The sequence below is a fragment of the Eptesicus fuscus genome, chromosome 23 (assembly GCF_027574615.1).
Source record: "Eptesicus fuscus isolate TK198812 chromosome 23, DD_ASM_mEF_20220401, whole genome shotgun sequence".
In the NCBI taxonomy this organism is placed as follows: domain Eukaryota; kingdom Metazoa; phylum Chordata; class Mammalia; order Chiroptera; family Vespertilionidae; genus Eptesicus; species Eptesicus fuscus.
The window spans coordinates 9705725-9727646 of record NC_072495.1 but is presented as its reverse complement, the minus strand read 5'-3'; the positions used below and the strand labels follow the sequence as shown (position 1 = coordinate 9727646).

Sequence of the window (21922 nt, the reverse complement as noted above, 5' to 3'; positions counted from 1 at the left end):
AAAACACTTTGTGCTGTGCCTTAGTTTCAGCCTGGGAATAATTACAAATATTAGAATAAAATTGCACGGTGTTTTTCTCCCCTGCCTCATGGGCTCCCAACAGATCCACCCTCGGTCTGAGCCTGGGTGGGTCTGCTGGGAGAGCATGAGGCACAGGAAAAAGGCCTTGCACTGTCTTTGATTAAAACCTCAGTGGGGTGGGGATTGATGTGTGGGGAGGTGTGTGTCTGTCTGCCTGTCTGCTTGGGGAAATTAGAATCATTGCACAACTGAGCTGGAAGGGAACTCAAGCCCAGCACTTCACTTTTCAGATGGGGAAACTAAGGCTCAGAAAGGGGGTGTGGCTTGCCTAATGGTGAATAGGGATGCGAAACCCCAGCTGAATCCAGACCCGGGTCTGCTCACTCCAGGTCCAGCTTTTCCTGTTTCCTAGCCTGCTATTAGCTTCCTGGATGGAGACAAGTGCCCAGGACCTGTGGGCAGATCCTGGGCTTTGTCCCCTCCCCACTAACCATGGGTTCCTCAGCTACTCCATCAGAGAGCTTGCAAGAGGCCTCCACAGAGCCTCCAAGATTGCAGCTTAGTTTGGGCTACTTGGAGGGTGTCACTCTGTCATCCTCTTGACGTGGCGTTTTACTGAAGTTTGTAGTTTGGAAAGGTTAGTTCATATAGCCACTTAACTTCCTTCCTTATGGTATTTGTTTATTCAGTCACGGTTGATTTAGTGCCCACTCCTGACCTGTCCTGTCCTGGACTCGGATAGAGTGGGAAAATCGTAACAGTGGCTATTTAAGAACATCCAGTTGTTCGTGCCCCAGACCATGGCGTCTCCTTGACTCCCTCTTCCTCTGTGCCTCGTGTCTTCATCTGTTAAATTGGAGTAACAACCACCCCTCCCCAAAAAATTTTGTGAGGATTAAGTGAGTTAATACATGTCCAATGCTTAGCACAGTGCCTGACAGAGTCAGTGCTTAGTAGTCACTGTTATTATTTTTATACTAGCGGCCCAGTGTATGAAATTCGTGCATGGGTAGGGTCCCTAGGCCTGGCCAGCAATCAGGGCCAATCGGGGCTTTCCAGCTGCCGGCCAGGGCCTTCCTTCCTTCCATGCCGCCCCCTGGTGGTCAGCACATGTCATAGCGAGCAATTGAACTCCCAGTCTCCTGATCAAACTCCCGAGGGGACACTTTGCATATTAGCCTTTTATATATAGAGGTTTTTTTATTGATTTTAGAGAGGAAAGGAGAGGGAGAGAGAGAGAGAAACATCAGTGATGAGAGAGAAATATTGATTAGCTGCCTCCTGCATGCCCCATACTGGGGATCAAGCCTGCAACCTGGGCATGTGCCCTGACCAGGAATCGAACCGTGACTCCTGGTTCATAGGTCAATGCTCAACCACTGAGCCATGCTGGACAGGCAGTCACTGGTATTATTAATAATAATAATAACAAGGTCAATATCCCATTTCACCTGGTATGAAATCAGTTAAAATCAGAATATTACTATGAGGAAAAGCAATTTACCGCTTAGAGTCAGATGTGAGCCTTCTGGATAATCTAGCCAAACCTCCCCATGTGCAGGTCTCCTTTAGTACTTTAGAGCCTCACAAATAGCTGGTTATGTACTTGGACGCCTCTTCTGATGGGGAGCTCAGTACCTCATATGAGAATCCATTCTGAGAATTTAGAACTTTCTAAGACTGAGTCTCCTTGAAATTTCCACCCTCTCTCCCCACCCCTGGCTCACCCCCACCTCTTGAATATTTACAGCCCAGGATACACCCTACTCCTCTCAACAAAATAGCCTGAAATATCTTCAGCTAGTTGTAGATTGCTCTTGTAGTGTGTGTCCCCGAGTCTGCTGCCCTCCATGTCTGTGCCTCCCTTATTCTCCACAACCCCCTCCTTCTCTGTGCTCTCCTCAATGTCCATGAACCCCCAAGTTGTCTGAATCCCCTGCTTTCCATGCCCTCTCGCTCCTACCCCTCACTCTCCATGCCAGGTTCCTCCTTTTGTCTCCCCTAATTCTTCTTGCCCCTCTTTGTTGCCCAGATATGTATACCCCAGAGGGAGATCCAGGCTTCAGAAGGTGTTAGGATGCCCCCTGCCATCCTAAGCTGATTCCTTTTCTTGCAGATCTCATTTCTTCTGTCTCCTCCTCAGAGCTGCTGATTCTGAGACACTCTGAGCACCCTTCTCCTCTCAATTGCCCATCAGTCTTTAGTGTCTTCCAGAATCCTGCTGTATCAGATCCCCCATCTCCCAGAACCACCACACCTCACCCTCCCTAGAGCCCAGGACCCATGGTAAAGGGAAGCTGTCCTCAAAGTGTGTTCCTCACAACGCAAGTTTCCAGGTTTATTTTCTGAAGAAAAAAGTTCTGTGGCCAAATGCATTTGGGAAGACACTGGGCTAAGCCAAGGTGAAGGGGATTTTTTCCTGCAGCTCTTGTCCAAGCGTCCAGTGTGTTGATATATTTCGTATATGTCCACTCAGAAAGCACATGCAGACTTGATCAAAGATTCCTCTTTCACGCCTGTGCGGCTGTGTGACACACTTTGAGAAGACGGGTTTTCTGGTGGCAAGTGTGGGCCCTGGAATGAGAGGATTCTGGACTCAGATCCACCTCAGCCACTAACTAGTTCTTTCATCTTGGCCAAGTGACTTGGTTTCCCTGAACCTCAGTTTCTTCCTCTGTAGAATGGGGACAGTAATGGTGCTCATGTCTTAGAGTTGTTGGGGAGATTCCAAAGATACAGCACTGAGCACAGAATGAGGGCTGTTCCCGGAAGCTCTGACCATTCTTTGTAAAGATCTCGGCATGGAGCAGTTCTCAGTAGCCAGTAGATGTCACCGCTGTCTCAGACAGTCATCATGGAAGCCCACATTTACCTGGCTTACCCACCTGATAGACAAAAGCCAGGCAGCTAGAACAGGCTTTTGCCTCCTCTCTGGCTTACCCGGTTCTGCACCTGTTATTTTCATACTTGGGGGAACCAAACACATTTCACCCCTTCTATCACAGCAGGTGGTGTAAATGCCACTTGCTCCGTCAGACACTAAGCTATTTCTGATGGCGACCTTCTTGGTGTCTGTAGCTGGCCGCCACCTCCTCCTCCTCCACTTCTTCCTCCTCCTTCCCCAGATGGCCTTCAGAGATCTGCCTGTCACAAACCAAATCTGTCATTCTGAATACTTTTCTCCCACCCTTCCGCATGGTAGGACCCAGCCATGAGGCAGAAACACGTGGCCTTTTGTTTATGCCGTGCTCACCTGTTCTGGGCACTTGAGGGAAATGCATTCGAGCTGCAGACCTTGGAAAAGACATACTATATGGTTGGAAGAAGAATTATCTGATTTATTATAAAATCTTTTGCCAGCTTCCATGGGACTCTTTGCCACATGTTAGCTCATTCCTTTCCAATAGCTTCTTAGGCAGAGGGAAATTTTTCTTCCCACCTGATGGATGAACAAGCTGAGGCCAGGTGATGCTTGATGACATTTAGGCCCAGCACTAGATTGGGCTGTGAACCATCAGAACTGGCTTTCTGGAAACAGAAAAGGTCATTGCTCTAAAACAAGGCTGAACAAGTTAGGACATCCAAATGGCTACTGTCTTCAGGACTCATATTTACTATGGGAAGCTCTAAACTTGAACCAATTCAAACTGGATGCCAGTCAGGATGTTTTCTGATCTCTGCTTTTGAAAATATTGTCCAGCCATTTAGAGAACCTCTAAATGAGGGATCAGCAAACATTTTCTGCAAAGGGCCAGGCAGTAAATATTTTCAGCTTTGCCGTCAGGGTGTCTGTCACAACTATTGAACTCAGCCATTGTAGCATGAAAGCAGCCAATACATAAAAGAATGGCTGTCGCTGTGTTCCAATAAAACTTTATTTATACAAACAGAGGAAAGGCCATAGAGTGCCAAAACTCTTGATCTACAAGTACTGTCCAATTTAAATATAAAGTAAGCCACATGTAATTTAAAATTTTCTAATAGCTACATTTTTAAAAGTATAGAGAAACAGATGAATTTAATTTTAACAATATGTTTTTAACCCATTATGTCCAAAATATTATCATTTTCAACATAAAATCATTGTAAAACTTATTGAGATATTATGTAATCCTTTTTACATTCCAAGACTTAGAAATTCCATATGTTACAGCTCATCTGAATTTGAAATAGTCACATTTCAGGTGCTCAGTGGCCATTGTGCTAGTGGCTACTGTATGGACAACACAGCTCTAGTAGGGAGACCCACAAGAAGGCAGTCACATATAAACAATACACCGTTACAGAGAGATAAGAGCCATGAATGAAAAATAGAAGGTACTGTAGGCAGAGACAGGGAAACATTAAAGAAACCTTCTAGCATTCCCCCCCCACTTCCACCCAGGGTTCCTTTTTAGCAGTCCATGGAACATTTTAATGCCTTTCCCCAAACCCCAGCCACCACACGTGCTCAGAGTGACGACTGTAAAATGAAGCATTCAGACTTTCCACTGACTGCTCTGATAACTCCCCATGCAGGGATAGGAGATGAATTGCTTCCATTTCTCATGGCTTTTCTTGGGCTCCAGGTGGGCAGCACAGCAGCCCTTGACCTGATACAGCCATAGATAACAGCATCCACCCGGGGGGGGGGGGGAGAGGGGGTATCCAAGTGACTGGCCCTGGTGGCTGGGAGGGTTTTTCTATCCAGGAGAAAGGGGCCAGTGTCTGGATTCAGAACGGTAATTTGAACCTCCAGACCTGTGTGACTCTTGCTCTACCATTTACTAACTGTGTAATCTTAGGCAAGTCAATTAACCTCCTTGAGCCTTGGTTTTCTCTTCTGTACAATGGAGATAATGACAGCAGCTACCTTCAGTGATTGGTATGTCTATGGAGAGAGATGATCATGAATAGTAAGAGCATATGGCACATATGAATATTACATTTATTGTTGTTATTATTGGCCCATCAGGAATGCTTCCCAAAAAAAAATCTGAATTATTTGCCCCCTCACATTACTCTGGGGGCCCCAGTGTTTGCATCACCTCCTCCCATGTTGTGGTTCCTCTTGGGTGTAGCTGTGTCTCCCACTTAGTTGTGATTCCCCAAAGCAGGAACTGTGTCTTGTCCATCTCAGCAGGAATAAAAATCTGCCCACACTTGGTGATTTCCCCTTTGCCTAGATTCTAGAACATTCTTTCTGTCCACCATCTTCCCCTTCTTGAAGAGACAAGTCCGGATGTTCCACCCACCAAACTGGGTCAGCCTCCCCCACTTGCACATACTCAAGGCCTGTTTGAAGCATTTAGCTCTTGTAATTAATTATCTGGGGAATCTGCTATAATGTCAGTCTCCCCAGTGGGAGTCCCATATGGGTGGGGCTTGAGTCAGCCTCATTCATTCATCACTGAGTTCTCAGCCCATAGTGCTTGGCACAGAGCAGGTGCTCAAGAAATGTTTGTTGAATGAATGAAAATAGTCTCATTCACTCTGGAATGCAAAAGATCAGAGACTGTTCTCGTAATAACAAGAGAGCTTAAGTAGTTTTTGTAACTGACTTTTTAAAAATCACTTGTTCAACATCCACTATACATTTCTCTCTACCCTTCTTAAATAACGAATTCAATATGGATCTTGTAAATCCTTCAAGCTGCGCTGTCCAATAAAAATGCAATGAGATCCACGGATATATATTTTTATATTTTGCATTACCTACATTTTTAGGAAGTAAAAGAAAACAGGTAACATGAATAATAATAAGTAGGTTTTATTTAACCTATGATATCCAGAATGTTATCATTTCAACATGTAATCAGTATAAAAAATGCCAATAAACTGTAGTAAATTCTGTTTTTTCATAGTAAGTCTTTAAAATCCAGTGTGTATTTTGTACAGCACATCACGGTTTGGACTCATCACATATCAGGTGCTCAGTAGCTGCATGAGGCTTATGGCTGCCATTTTGGAAGCCTTAGAGGAGCCGCTATGGCTTTCTAATTCTTCCCAAAGTGCACTGCTGCATGTGGAGGTGCTCTCCATAGGAGACCAGAGATGAACACAACTGAGGTTCACCCAGCACTGGGCAGAGCCTGTCCCCATAATAGGCAAGAAGGAAGGGGTTGGTCATACCAAGAGGTGACATATCTATGGGGCTTAATGCATGCCAGGAGTCTTGCACAGGACTTTACATGTGTTAAATCATTTGATCCTCTTGCAACCATTTGAGGAAGGTTGTCATATTATTATCCCCATTTTACACCTGGGGAAGTAGAGGTACAGGGATTTAAGTGTCCTACGTGTCAAAGGATACACAGATAGTAAGTGATAGAACTGGGATTTGAACCCAGGTGGCCTGTCTCCAGGACCTGTGCCTCAGTTGGCCGCTGTGTGAATGGACTGTCTCAGAATTGGCCCCAGTCATTTCTCTAGGATGGTGTCAGACAGGACCCAAGTGGGTGCAACCCACTTGAATTTGTTCTTTCAACAAATTGTGTTGAGCACCCTCTGTGCGCCAGACAGTGTGCTCCCAGAGGGAAGGAAGTCAATAACAAACACCCTCTTAGTTGGCATCATTAGGATTCATAAGAAAAGCCCAACTCTGAAACAGGGTGATTGACAAGTAGATGCTCTGATAGATTCATCGTGTAGGACAGCGGTCGCCAACTGGTGGTCCGCGGACCACTGGTGGTCGGTGAGGTCTGAAAGGTTGGCGACCGCTGGTTTAGGAAGTTGGCACCAGTCGGAGAGGTATATCGGTGCCAGGGAGAATAAATCCGTTCCAGTCCAAAGGGAGATACCCGCCCCAGAATGTCCTTGAGGAGGGTAGGGGTGGTAGCACCTGGGTACCAGGAGCTCATATGCAGGGGAGGCCAGGACTAAGCCAAAGGGACTGGCTATCAAGAGCCAGCATCTAAACAGCTTGAGGCCAGAGCTCGGAATTCAGAGCCCGGAGCAGATGGATGTGGAGCTGAGCCCCAGCTATGTTTCTCTTGAATGCATCTCGTGGAGTCACACTGACAGAACAAGAAAAGCCTCTGAGCAAGAAAATGAGCTCGTGAATGTGGGTCTTCACCACTGAGTTAGTCACCCATGTATTCATCAGTCAAGAAGCGTTTATTGAGTGCCTTTGGTATACCAGGAACTATTTCATATAACTCTGTCACCCTTGACATTTATTGAAGCTATTTGCTATCTTACTAGAGATTGAATGATTTCTCTGTATTTTCAGTGGCAAATATTCCCCAAGTGTACCTCCCTTTTCCTCAAAACATGGGTCATGTTTGAATATCCAGTGTAGCCTTTTAATAAGAAGAAGAAGAATAGTAACTGTAAATAAGCTACTATGTGACCTGTGCTAATAGCCGCTTATATGCAGCTTCATTTAATCCTCACAACAGGCTTAGGAAGTAGGTTCTATTACTTACTCCCATTTTAAAGATGAGGAAACTGAGGGTCAGAGAGGACCAGTGACTTGCCCAAGGTTACACAGCCAGAATGCAGTAGAGCTGGGATGTGAACCTGAATTTTCTAACTCCATACTTTTAACCTTCATTTCCCCTCTCCCACCTCCCATCCCATGCTTGCACAGGTAGAAAATGATCAAATTTGCTTGTAGACTCATATACCATGGTTACACATGACTTTTTCTTTTGTTTCCAAAGGTGGTGGCCCTTAGTAAAAGAAGTCAAGAAGCTGAGGCTGCTTTCTTGAGTGTTTACAAGCAATTAATTGAAACACCAGGTAAGAAATGCTTGGGCTCCATAATTAAAGAATTAATTAGAAGAAACAGCCATTACACAGGAGCCTCCTCATGGTGTGGTATGGGGACAGGCTGACTCCTGGGCAAGTTCATGCCTTCCATGGGTGGGAATTATGGGGGTGAGTGGGTTCTGTGCCCAGTCTGGTGTGACATCCCCACATGGCTCCTCCATCTTCCCCCACTACCTTCTAATGTCAACCAGAGAGCTTTGGGGGGCTCCTGGCAAGGTCTCTCACCTGTACTTTCTTGGGAAGCCAAGAAGCCTGTCTTGCCCCCCAGAGGACAAATGGCGCCAAGTGCTTTCTGCCAGCAGAGTGTGCTGAAAGACCTCAAAAGTTTCCTCCGACATGGTACAGCGAACCTCAAAAACTAGATGTAGAGCAAAAGCCAAACCCAAAAGAACATGTACTGTATTGCTCTGTTTACATAAAACCTGCAGACAGACAAAAAGTAGCCTGTCAGCACTATTCACAGTGGCCAAAAGGGGGAAACAACCCAAAGGTCCATCGATGGATAAATGGATGAACAAATATGCTCCAGCCATTCAATGGACTAGGATTCAGTAATAAAGAGAATAACACACTGACACGGGCTACAATGTGGATGAGCCTCAAAAACACGATCCTGAGTGAAATAAGCCAATCATAAAGGCCACATAGTATAGGATTCCATTTATATGAAGTGTCCAAAATAGGCAAATCTATAAAGGCAGATTTGATCAGATGGATGATTTCCAGGGCCTGGGGGCAGGGAGGAGGGGATGGGGAGTGAGTGCTTAATAGGTACCAGGTTTCCTTTTAAGGGTATAAAAATGTTTTGGGACTAGATAAAGGTGGTGGTTGTACTAATGCCACTGAATTGTACACTTTTAAATGGTTACTTTTATGTTATAGGAATTTCACCTCAATTGAAAAAACATTAACCTGTGTTTTAGACAGCGAGTGGCAACAGTTCTTGGGAAGAGCCTCTGGGGGCTGGAGATGCTGTTTCTTGATATACTTCTATAAGTTGGACTTATTAAAAATGGCCCATCCTTTGCCACCGTCTCATTTATTGACTCAGAAAAGGGAGCCTAGAAAGGTGTAGTGATTTGCTTAACAGTGGTGGAGCCGTGAGGAGATCCCAATGTGCTCACTCCCTCTACTCAGACAGCCCCCTGACCTTTCCCACGTCCTTCCATGCAGCTGCAGGAATCGGTGCTGTGAGGATTGATTGGCGGTTGATTGAAGAGGAAAGTGAGATGCCAGTGTAAGCCAAGCCATGGAGAAGGCAGAGTCATTTACATTTGAAATAAAAATTGTTTGTGAGATCTTTGTATTTAGGATGGGAACGGTCCTCGTTTCACCTGTCTTGGGCAACTTTAGGAAGTATCCTTCCAAAATTCATGGCCACCCTGAACCTCAGAATGTCACCTTCTTTGGAAACAGGGTCTTTGCAGGTGTAGTTAGTGAAGGACTTCTAGATGAGATCATCCTGGAATTAGGGTGGGTTTGTGGCCACATCACTGCAGTCTCTGCCTCTGTCTTCACATGGGCTTCTTCTCTCTTTGTCTCTGTGTCCCAGAAACCCTCTCCTTTCTCTAATAAGGATTTGGGGCCATTGGCTTTAGGGGCCACCCAGATAGTCCAAGACGATCTCATCTCAAGATCTTTAACTTCATTACATTTGCAAAGACCCTTTTTCCAAATAAGGTCACATTCACAGGTTCAGGGATTAGGACGTGGACATATGTTTGGGGGCCACCATTCAGCCCACTACAGAGGCATCTGCAGCCTTGACCCCTCTGCCCCAGTCCTATGCTCTGCCCTGATTCTGCTCTCAGGAAGGCAGCATGGCCATGTGGGCTTTCTCAATGAGAATGCTTTGGTGGTGAGAATGGCTGGAGCTAGACAGCACAGCCCCCCGCCCCGGGCTCTGTGCCCCCCTCACTCTCACTTCCAGATGGCATGGCCCTGTAGTGTGAGGCTGAAATAGCCATGTGTCTGCAGCCCCTGAGGACCACACCAGACATATCCAAGAAGCCCTTTGCAGCTTTTTGTTTATAAGGTCTTCACCCTCATCAGAGTTATTTGGGAACATTTTGGAAAAATATACCCTCTTATTTCGCTCTTTTCAATCTTTCAAGACCCACAGTCTCAACAACATATGACATTGGAGGGTGACTCAGTACAGAGCCCAAAGTTGCCTCCTAGGAGTCCTCACGCCAGGCTCCTTCACTGCGCCCCATAGAACCTCATCTATAGCACCAGGAGCAGCGCTGATACAGGCTTGTGTTTCCAGGCTTAGGGCCAGACCGGGTGGGAATCCTGCCGGTACCACTTACTCACTGGGTGACTGCGGATGAATTAATTCACCTCCCTGAGCTTCAGTCTCCTCTTCTATAGATTGGGAATAACATGAGAACCTACCTCATACACTTGTGGGAGGCTTCAGCAAGCATGGCACATAGTGGTACTTTGCTAAGAGACACCTACTATCATATATATATATATATATCAGGCTGCCCTTGGAGAAGCAAAATTTCCCAAGCCTGCGACTGAATCATACTAAATTTATAACCCAGAACACCGTACACAGTAGGCACCTAATAACTGTTTTGTGAATGAATTAGAAATATGACTCAGATGCAGAAAGGGGAGGAAGGGTTATTTGAACAAAAAGCCCTCTGCTTGTCATGTGTTTGTTTACTCAGATAGCATTTATTGAGTGCCTGCTGTGTGCCTGGCACTTGCAAGACACTGGGAACATGACCATGAGCTCAGCGATGCAGACGGGAGCCCAGCCCTCAGGGAGCTTGCATTCTGGTGGCAGAGGTGACCAGGTCATCGCTCGAATAACCAGCCTGCTGTCACAAACCAGGGGAATGCCAGCGACGCTAGTGCTTGGGGGTGAGAAGGAGCTTACAGCCCCCACTTGAAAAGGAGGTCTCATTTCTGGGGTTCATTATGGGACCCTCATCTTTCTGGAGATACGGCTGTTAACACAATTACAGGGCCAGGATTGCAGTGCCGACTGGGGGGCCTTGAGAGACCCCAAGACAGGCAGGAACTTTCCAGAAGGTCCTTGTGCCCTCTCGCCCTCTCCCCAAAGGGTTGTTCCCAGCCTAGTGCTGACTCCACGCGTCTGATTTCCCAGCTCCCTCCCCGGAAATGGAGGGGCAGGGGAAACGTGTGTCCCCAGCTGTCACCAAGTTAGAGAATGAGGAGCTTTAACTGATGGAGACGTACCATACGAACAGCCCCTTTAGGGGCTCTAATTCATTCTGAGACATTTAAGAATAACAAAATGTTTTAATGATTTCTTGGGGGAATTAGGAAGACATATTTTTGTTCTCATTAAATTTTATCCGCAGACACAAGAACCAAATGTCAGATGTGTTTTTGGTGCTCAGAGCTACCCTGCTCGCTGTCTTCCCCACACACACGGCCCCAACCCCCTCCATAAAAATAACACTCCTGGAAAATTTGCCAGGATATGCACTCTCCTGTTTTTATATTTCTTGACAGGCAAATTATTTGTGGAAATACACCCGCCCCCCCTCGCAAAACCACACAAGTCCTGATTCAACATTTTTGTTTTGAATGACTGCTGCCAACGCAAATCTTTGGCAGAGAATGCGATATAGTGTGATTGCTCAGCAAGTATTTTGATAAGTGTGCAGCCTGTATGTCTGTAATTACGAAAGAAGACCGTAAATCTTTTGGATATTGTTCACACAGATGTGGCGTGAAGTGAGAAAAAAAAGCAGTAAAACGTGTTAAAAGCATAATTAATGTCATTGTTGTGGAGGATGATTTGATTTAAACCTTTCTGACTTCTGGATCCATGACGGCTGATTTCTTTATCATGCTCATAGAGTCACTAGGAACCGACCAGGCTTCAGGAAGCTAACTTGTTAACTAAGTGATTAGTTAAAAGCAAAAGAAGAAAAGAATCTAAATAAGCAAAGAGCGAGTAAGAGGGAGGCTGAAGAGATAAGATGACAGGGGTGAGTGCCCCAAAATGTGTTTTCTGCTTTAGTTTGGTTTTTAAAAATCTGATGTGGGCCCTAACTGGTTTGGCTCAGTGGATAGAGCGTTGGCCTGCGGACTGAAGGGTCCCAGGTTCAATTCCGGCCAAGGGAGGGGCTGTACCTTGGTTGCGGGCACATCCCCAGTAGGAGGTGTGCAGGAGGCAGCTGATCAATGTTTCTCTCTCATCGATGTTTCTAGCTTTCTATCCCTCTTCTTCCTCTCTGTAAAAAACTCAATTAAATATATATATATATTTTTTTTTGTTTTGTTTTGTTTTAAGACCCTATTTTAAAAAAGAAAATAAGATGCGAGAGATGGCATCATTTCTCTCCCTGCTTCTCCTCAGGAGGCAAAAAGCTGGTCAGCTTAGGAGCTTGAGCTACAGCAGCAGACACAAGTAGTGGACTGTCAGCTTGGTGTTTTCGAGCTGTGTGACCTTGGACAGGGCCTGAACCTCTCTGAGCTCTAGTTTCTGTGTCTTTAGCAAAGGGACATGTGACCTGAAGATTTGATATGCTGTGCATGAAAGCATTTGGAGGGTTTAGTAATCAGTAGCCCATTGCAACACTGACATCAGGGGATAAATTACAGAGTCACAAGTGTTTGCTGTTGATTTCACAAAGTTCTGTCCGTTGTTACAGATGTGAAGTGAGCTGTTTAGCCAACAGGGTTACTGAGTCTATGGAATAGGAAATTCTTTATGATATTTAGGGATTTGAAAATTTTTCTCCCGTATGCACACTGTCAAATCAGAAAAGTAGAAAGGAGAGCAAACTACCTACTAGAAAAGCAGCGGGACTGTTTTGTTGCTTTTCTTTATGACCTTTCCCCCACGTACTTTTTCAAAATGGTCATTCATTCTACATGAACCATTTGCATCCTATTTCCTTTCACCCACCACGAGTATCAGTTTCCCCTGTGTGATTAAAAATCCTGAGTAACTTTGGTTCATTGTGTGTCACACTCTCTTGTGTGGCTGTGCTGTAATTTACTGAACCCCCTCTCCAACATTTAGGGTGCTCAGGAACACACAACTTATTGGTATTGTGCTATAGTTCACAGGACAAGGAAGAAAACTTGGGAAGGAAAATATATTGTAGCCATGTATTGACCACAACCTCAGGATCAGTGGTCAGAGAGAATACGAATTTTCTTCTCTTTGATTTATTTTGTACTTCACTTATTAGTTACATTAAATATTTTTGTATGTTTATGAACCACTCATATTTATTCCTTTGTGAATCACTGGTTCATGTACCCTTAGCCCATTTTTCTATCAGATAGATCTTGTATTGATGTGTAGATGCTCTTCATATATTAGGGATATTAACCTTTGTCCTGGTAAATGTATTTCCTATTTCCTTTCCTGGTTTGCCTTTTGTTTATAATGTCTCTTGTATGTGGTGCATAGTAGGCATTCAAAAAATGTTTGTGGACAGTAGAGAATTTTACTAAACCTTTGCTTTATGGCTTCTGGATTTCATGTCATATTTTAAAAGCCTCTTTTTAGCTCAAGGTTATAGGTTTATTTGGTACTTTTATGATCTTAACTTTTAAAAATTTGAATCTCTGAACCATCTGAAATACATGTTAGTGGAAGTGGAGAGGAAGGTTAAGAATTTAGCCTTGTGTTTGTCCCAAATGACTAGTTCTACTGCCACCTAGTGGATAAGCCACCTTCTAGGTATAGGAAATATGGATTTTAGTATAATGAGAAACTGTCTCTGCCTGTCCTTCCCTCCTTCCCTTCCTCCCCACATATGCCTCTGCTTGGTTAGTAGTGTAGGGTCAGGGGAACACCAAAGGGTAACATAAAAGACTACTTAACCCATAAAAAGGAAAAGCTTGCCGAAACCGGTTTGGCTCAGTGGATAGAGCGTCGGTCTGCGGACTGAAAGGTCCCAGGTTCGATTCCGGTCAAGGGCATGTACCTTGGTTGCGGGCACATCCCCAGTAGGGGGTGTGCAGGAGGCAGCTGGTCAATGTTTCTCTCTCATCGATGTTTCTAGCTCTCTATCCCTCTCCCTTCCTCTCTGTAAAAAATCAATAAAATATATTTAAAAAAAAAGAAAAAGGAAAAGCTTAATGTAACTGTCTACCTCCCTGAGCCTCTGATTCTCCATCTGGAAAAGCATACTTACCTCCTGGTACCTCTGGGAGGATTAAACCAGGTGAAAAGTGTGAAGTCCTTAGCTGAGTGTCTGGCACTTAGTAAATGCTCAGTAAACAGTGGTTATCATTGTTATTGTTGGTGTTACTATTACCATCAGCACCCAGTGCCAAGAAAGAAGGCCTCTCTGTGCATGCTTAAGCCAGGAGACCTCCTGAAACAACCAGCCCTGGCAATGGAAGGAAGAAAAGGTGGGCGGACATACGTATAGCTCACAGCTGTGTATAAGGGACCACACCCCTTCTGCTATTGAAAAACTAAGATTAAAGAAGATTAAAGGATCAAAGTTATTCTCACTGCCGCTGCCACCATCGATAGCCTGAGCCTGCCACCCACACAGGAGCCTGGAGCCGGGGCCCAGATGGAAGAAGACTTCTGTCTCGAAGTATTTTGGAGGGGCGCATGCATACTTCTGCATATATGTGTTTCTAAACAGCCTTTCGGACAGCCTTTACGGTTCCAGCTTTCCTAAAAAAGCTCCAAATGCCACTTTCCCTCAGATGGACACAGTGGGAGGAATGGGACAGCTTCTCCTAGATTCCTGACTCTCCCCCCACCCTCCAAACCCATAGACCCTTTTTAAAAAACACCAACAGCATCAACTAGTGGTGGAAAGTGGAATAGATGATGTTTTACCCATCTCGTCCGACAATGCCTTTGGAAAATCTGCTGTGGTATTAAAATATTATAAATTCGTTGGCAGTATTCTCTAGGGGTTTAGATCCAATGTAACCAAAATGAATTAGTCATTTTATTAAGCAGTTTATGCACAGAGAGCAGGTTGATGGCTGTAAGACAAGGCACTCTGCCTCCTGAGGGTATTCCCCCTGCCCACACGCCCGCCAGGACCCACCACCTCAATGGTTCCTGCTTGATCTTTCATGTCTGACAACGTGCTCAGTTAATCCATGTCTGATTTGGGGTTCCTGTTTTGGCAGTTTTAATTAGGCTGGACCTCAGGTCGTTGGATTCCCTCTGCACTGCCCTTGTCTATATGTGGACTGTCTGCTTGTTGCAGGAGTGAAGTAGGGGAAATTTAAGTCCCCCTCATGGCTCTGGGCAGCTGCAGGTGTTGGCCGAAAGGTTTCCAGTGGAAATGCTGAGCCCGGCAGAAACCTGGGCATCCCGGCTCCAGGGGTGTTCTGTCACTTCTGACACGAGGGTATGAGGTTTGCCAGACACCAGAGGGGCACACGAGTCACTTTGGAGACTGGGGACTTGACAGGACCCAGCACTTCCCCAAGCGGGGTCACTTGACATAGGGAGCAGCCTCAGTGTACCTGGCGCAGCACTGAAACTTTGAACACATTGTGTGCCTAGTGTCACCTTTCTGCTTCCTTCCTGCACCTTCAAAGCCAGCATATGGCCTTCGCTCTCTCTCTGACTCTACCCGCCCTCGTCTGCAACCTTGATTCCCTCCTCCACATAACATACCAAATTCACAGGTTCTGAGAGTTAGTATGGGACATCTCGGGGCTGGGGGCATTATTCTGCCCCCAACAGAGACACCTCAAAGGAGGACTGAGGATTGAAAACAAGATTTCCCAGACCCCTATCGCCATCAGGTTCTCTGAGAAACCTCTTCCAAACATGTTCAAGATCTTTTGTCATTTCTCTTTGTTTGTAAGAGCAGCCAGTGACATTCAGCTGATGTGTCGAACAATACCATTAGACAGAGGAAGTGGGAAGCCCTTGGATTTGCCAGCCACCATGGCCGAGCATTTTGCATACATATAATTTGGTAGAACGTTCCAGTCTTCTGGATGCTAATAATTGTTTCCCTCCCTGACCCAACCCCCAACAATGTAGCTCTTGGCCCTGTGAACTTCTCTCAGATGGGGGAAGTGGGAAGAAGTGAGTTTAACCATACCCTGTCACATCTGGGAATTCCACACTGCTGGGGAGGAAATAACGAGCAGAGAATGCCCAGGGAAATGAGTATCATCGTTGCTGTGTACTTTTCAGAGCAGGGACCCTACTTAACCCACAGCCTAATTCCTCAGTAGCTGGAGGGAATGAAAAATCAAGTGGATCAGAGCCCAGAACCTGCTCCTTTCTCGTACAGAACAAGCTTGTCCCCCTGAACAACAGGTGAAATAGATGCAGCAGGAGGGTAGTGGGCCTGTCTCACAATTTGCACCTAATCAGTTACCACATGTTATGGGTTGAATTGTGTCCCCCCTGGTACCTGTGAACGTGACCTTATTTGAAAATAGGGTCTTTGCATTTATAATCAAGTTAAAAGGAGGTCATTAGGGTGAACCCTAATCCAGTATGACTGGTGTCCTTATAAGAAGGAGAGAGAGACACAGACACAGAGGAGAAAGCCATGTGACAATGGAGGCAGAGATTGAAGGGATGCCGCTACAAGCCAAGGATGCCAGCAACACCAGAAGCTGGGAGGGAGCATGGCTCTGCCCAGACCTTGACTTTGTACATCTAGCTTCCAGAGCACAGTGTATGGGTTTGCTGGGGCTGCCATACCAAACACCACAAACTAGGTGTTTTAAAACAACAGAAGTTCAGCTTGAAGGTGTTTAATAATCACTCTCCCTGAGCATCCCGGCTCTGAAGAGTAGGCCCAGGGCCAAAGCACTCATTTCAACCCCTATCTGATGACATCCAATGTTGATTGTGTGCCCAGGATATACTTATAATAGGAATTTGAGTCCAGAGCCCAGAGAGGTTTGGTGCTTTGTCCAAGGTAACACAGCAAGCCACCAGCAAGGCCAAGAACTGAGCCCTTAGTCTTGTGCTCCTGACCCAATAGTAAGAAATCCCCCATGTCCTACCTCAAGGCAGCTTGGCCCACAGCAGAGTCACCTGGGTTCAAACCCCACCTCTGCCACTTCTGAGCAAGGTGACCTTGGGCACATGGCACCTCTTCTCTGGGCCTTCATTTCCTTGTCTGGAAAATGGAGGTAGCAGTATCTACCATACTAGGCTTTACCGTCACACACTCCCTGTGCCTCAGTTTCCCTAACTGTAAAATAGGAATGCAGCAATACCTACCTCACAGTATTGTAGTGAAGATTGAATGAATTCTAAAATGTTCAAAGTACTTTGGCTGTTAGGATCCGTCATAGTCTGACATTGGCTGAGTCATCTGAACCCCTCCCCGACTCTCCCTCAAACTGGGGAGCCAGGAGGCAGTATAATGGGAAGAAGAGGCCCAAGGCCATTTCGGCCCTGCTACCAATGTGCTGGCAGACTTCTGTGAAGTCACTGGACCCCACTTTCCCCATCTGTGTACTGGAGTGAGGGATATTGCACAAATGAACCTGGTAGGTCCCTCCACAGTGTGACTTTCTAAGCTGGAGTCTTTGGGTCCCAAAGTGACATTCAAAGCAGAACGGTTGGATTCTGGATCTCCCAGGGACTGCTGAGATATATGAGGCTATTCCTGTCCCAAGGTTTCACAGAGGTCACACTGCAGACAGCCAGCCCCCAGAACACCACGAGACCAGGAGCACTGCCTCCTCCCAGCAGTCAACACTTAGCAATCCCTGCTCTGCACCTAGCACTGTGCAGTCTCTATATATGTTCTCTCGCCCAGTCTTCGCAACCACGCTTTACATGTGCTGCCCCATTTTACACGTGAGAAAGTGCAGGTTCTAACTGTCCAAAGGTCCTTAAATCATACTGCCTCTCTCATCTGTTTTAATCTTCCAATAATAGTTTCGGGGAAGTAGGCACTGTTACGTTTTTCTCACTTTATAAGTGGGGAAACTGAGGCTCAAGGCCCCAAGGGATTTGGACCCAAAACTAGACTTCAGATTCTGTGAGCTTAACCACCGTGTTCTACCCTGTTAACAATGAATGAAGGTGAAAGACAGAGCCCTGGAACCTGCTGAACCTGTCTGAGTATCTCCGCAACCCCCTCCTCCAGCCTCTCCAGGGGCCATCTGAGCTCAGCTTCCCCTGCACAGAGCGCACAAGGCAACACCCTGGACCTGCAGGGACTCCAAGCGAAACAAAACGTCAATCCCTGACTCTCGGAAGGGGGTCGATGACATTTTATCACCCGAGTGTAAGCTTTTGGCTTGGATGGGCTCGTGGCCATCAGCTGGATCTTTCCCACCTCCTTGGAACCAGAGTAAGCCCTCCTCCATGGCCGCTTGGAGCAGCACCCTCCAGTGTTTATCTAACTTCCCCGACCCTGGCAAGTGCCTGTTGCCTTTTCCCCCCTTTCTCAAAAACCAGGGCACAATAGGAAGTGTTTTCTTGAACTTATTAAAAAATCCAGACTTGTAAATTAATTTGTCCGTGTTGTACAAAGGGAGTGCAGATGAACTCATTAGCATGCGCACAACAAATAATTATAGATGAATTTTTAGCTGGCCTGCCTAATGCGCTCGCTGGGTTAATTATGTCAATGTATAATTACATCAGCCCGGGGAGACATAATGGCATACCCCGCTGAGCAGGCCCTGCCTAATGACGGGGTGTGGAGGGAGTGCTGACAGAGGAAAGACGGCAGGCTTCCCGTACACCTGCCTACCTCGGCACAAACACCCACTGTCCAAGCCTCCCGCCACCTTCACAAACGGACAGGAGGAAAGGGACCTTGTTCCAGCCAGACCTGAAGGCCCCAGGTATAGGCACTACCCCATTTCTTCCACCAGCAAATATTTATTGGGTCGAGCTGTCCGTCCATCCACAAATGGTCCATTAAAGGAGCAAATATAGATGTGGCCCGGTGCCTGCCTTATTGTGGCGTTTCAGTCTAGTGTGTGTTAGTTAGGTGGCCTTGCAAATCACTGAAAATTATAAGCACAATGAATGCTGTGAAGGAAAGGTACAGGCAACTGACAGAGCTCATATCAGAGGACTGGCTGGTCAAGGAAGGCTTCCTGGGAAAAGTGACATTGGAGGTGCAAAGACGAGTCAGCATTAACTAGCTGGAAGGGGTAAGGGAGGGCAGGGTGTTCCTGGCAGAGGCTCCTGCCTATAAAAGGCTCGGGTGGGGAAGGTGCATTTGAGAGGCTGAGGGAAGAAGGGCAGTGTGACTGGAGCTCAGAAAGGCAGGAAAAGCCAGGGTTTCCATTTGTTCTGAGCTGAGCAAGTGCCAGGCGCCATGCTGAGCACTTTGCATGGATCTTCTTCACAGCCCCATGAAGTGGGTACTTCTGTGGTGAGGCACCGAGAGTTATAGTCTTTTGCCAAAGTCACACAGCAATCCTGAGAAGCAAGTATGGATTAGACCAGAACCCGAGGATCTGTCTCCAGGGTTCATACTCTAATCCTTCTGCCCCTTAGCAGAGAACAGTGGCCAAGCAGATGCTGGCAGGAGACGTGGTGGAAGGATGAGAAAGACTGGGGGCTCCGGTGCTTTTAAAAGGACTGTGGACCAAACCCAGGACCCTGATCTGGAGTGAGGAGGCCCTGGCTTTCCTGGGCCCCCATGAACACTCGCCTGTGGCTGCTGGGGTTGAAATGTCCACACCACTGGGACAGGAAGCATCAGAGAAAGAGACCCAACTCAAATCTCACCTCCACTCCTTAGCAGCTTACCTGGCTTCTCTGAGTCTCAGTTTTCTCATCTGTGGAAATGAGGTGGATCCTAGCCAGCCTCCAGGGGATGCTGGGAGCATCATGGAGCCTGTTCCCATGGACAGGCTTGGTGACCTGGAAGATGCCACACCAACCCCTGGCATTATCCGGGTGTTCTTAGTACCTGCCTGGGTGGGGAATTGAGCAAAGCCGCCTGGAAGAAAAGGTGCTGGATTCTAGATCTGAAGAAAGGAAGTGTTCGCTAGGTGACAGTGAGAGAGGGAACAGAATTCCAGGCAGATGCGCCTGCACATTCCTCACTTCTTAGCTATTGGGAATTAAGGAGGCCTCTAACATCCAGGTGTGCATTTCCAGAAAAGCCATTATTTAATCGCCCTATGTGTCAAAAATGATGGTATATTAGTCCACTGAGAAGTACCCCAAAGATTCTATGTGCAAAGCTGCTATTAGGGAAATGTAGGTGAAGGAAAATGGGGAGGGAGCTGGGAGAACTGGGTGGAAGCATCCAGACCACATACAGCCTAAGGAAGTGCTGGGCAAGGCCTTGGGAGTGTCCTGGGCCCTCGGAGTAGTCCCATGTCCCCGGAAGCAGGTCCACCTCTATCTTCGCTGCCTTCAAGCCTTGTCTGGAGAGGCTGGCCTCAGACTGATGGATTTCAGAGCAAGGTCCTTCCTCAGTGACATTTCCTGTGGTTGGAAGCATGCAAGACACAGTCTCGTGGCCACCATAGATGGCATCATAGAATTTGGAAAATGCAATTATGGTGACAGTTATTGTTATTACCATTCCCAGCTGTTCAGGACACCCACACCTGTGGGGACAGCACACGTTTCCTGAGCCAGTGCCTGGGAAAGGCTGCTTCCTCATGAAGCAGAAAATCCACATTGCTCCCCGAGGCCATCAGAGCAACTCCAGGCAGCTCTGTGGATTGTCCCCCTACCCCAGCTCCCCATGGAAGGACCCGCCAGGTCCCATGGCTTCAGTATGGGTATCCCTCAGCCCTCAGAGCCCCCCAACCACCCCTGTCCTCCTCTCTCTGCAGACCCTGTACCTGTATTTGAGGCAACGCGCAGCCTAGACGACAGACTGCAGCCCCCCAGCTTCAACCCCAGTGGGCATCCGCTGCGAGACCTCCACGCTTCGTGGAAGAGAAACCCCGAGCTCCTCAGCCCTAAAGGTACTGATAAGGCCTTCGCAGGATGTCCATAGCAAACAACTTGTCTGTGGGTCTTTGGCAGCCAAACTGTCCCTCCATAACAAATTCCGTTCCAAAGGCATGCACTAATCCCTGGGATGAGCTGCCTGGGCACCTGCTATAGCCAGGTGATGATTGAGCATCTGCATGTGTGCCATCAACTGTGGGGAGGGGAGAACAGTATGGAGGTTCCTCAGTAAGTTAAACCTAGAGTTACCCTGTGGCATAGCAATTCCACTCCTACCCCAAAGAATTAAAAGCATGTACACCAATGTTTATCAGCAGCACCACTCACAATGGCCAAATGGAAACAACCTAAATGTCCATCAACTGATGAATGGAAAAACAAAATGTGGCATATCCAAAAAATGGAATGTTACTCAGCCATAAAAAGACATGAAGGTGCCGAAACCGGTTTGGCTCAGTGGATAGAGCGTCAGCCTGCGGACTGAAAGGTCCCGGGTTCGATTCCGGTCAAGGGCATGTACCTTGGTTGCGGGCACATCCCCAGTGGGGGGTGTGCAGGAGGCAGCTGGTCGATGTTTCTCTCTCATTGATGTTTCTAACTCTCTATCCCTCTCCCTTCCTCTCTGTAAAAAATCAATAAAATATATTTTTAAAAAAGACATGAAGGTCTGCTACATGCTACAACCTTGAAAACATTATGATAGTGAAAGAAGCCAGTCACAAAAGGATATATATTATGATTCTGTTTATATGAAATATCCACAATACCTAAATCCGTAGATACCGAAAGCAGGGCTGGTGGTTGCCAGGGCCTGGGGGAGATGGGAATGGGAGTGACTGTTTAATGGAGACAGGTGTCCTTTACTGGTGGTGACATTGTTATGGAATTGGTGGTAATAGTTGTACAATATTGTGAATATACTAAATATCACTGAATTGTACACTTTAAAATGGTGAATTTTATGTTAAGTATACACTGAGTGGCCAGATTATTATGATCTCTAAAAGCATAATAATCTAGCCACTCAAAATGTGTGAGTGTGTGTGTATTAGAGGCCCGATGCATGAATTCGTGCATGGGTGGGGTCCGGCCAGCCTGGCCAGGGGGTGGGTACATGGGCGGTTGGCCGGCCTGCCTGCTGGTCAAACTCCTGGTTGAGGGGACAATTTGCATATTAGCCTTTTAGTATATAGGATATACACTGAGTGGCCAGATTATTATGCGTTCAGAGATCATAATAATCGGGCCACTCAGTGCATTTTACCATGACTTTAAAGAAAAATAGGAAAGCTGAGGAGA

The 21922-nt window shown here is 46.6% G+C and overlaps 1 protein-coding gene across 1 annotated transcript in view; it reads left to right on the top strand.

The window, feature by feature from the left end:
* Positions 1-21922, top strand: part of CUX2 (cut like homeobox 2) — a 211514-nt gene that overhangs the window by 160641 nt on the left and 28951 nt on the right. The window contains exons 4-5 of the mRNA XM_008142721.3: positions 7665-7743; positions 20503-20637. Coding sequence (XP_008140943.2) covers positions 7665-7743; positions 20503-20637 — 214 coding nt within the window. The remainder of the gene's footprint in view (positions 1-7664; positions 7744-20502; positions 20638-21922) is intronic.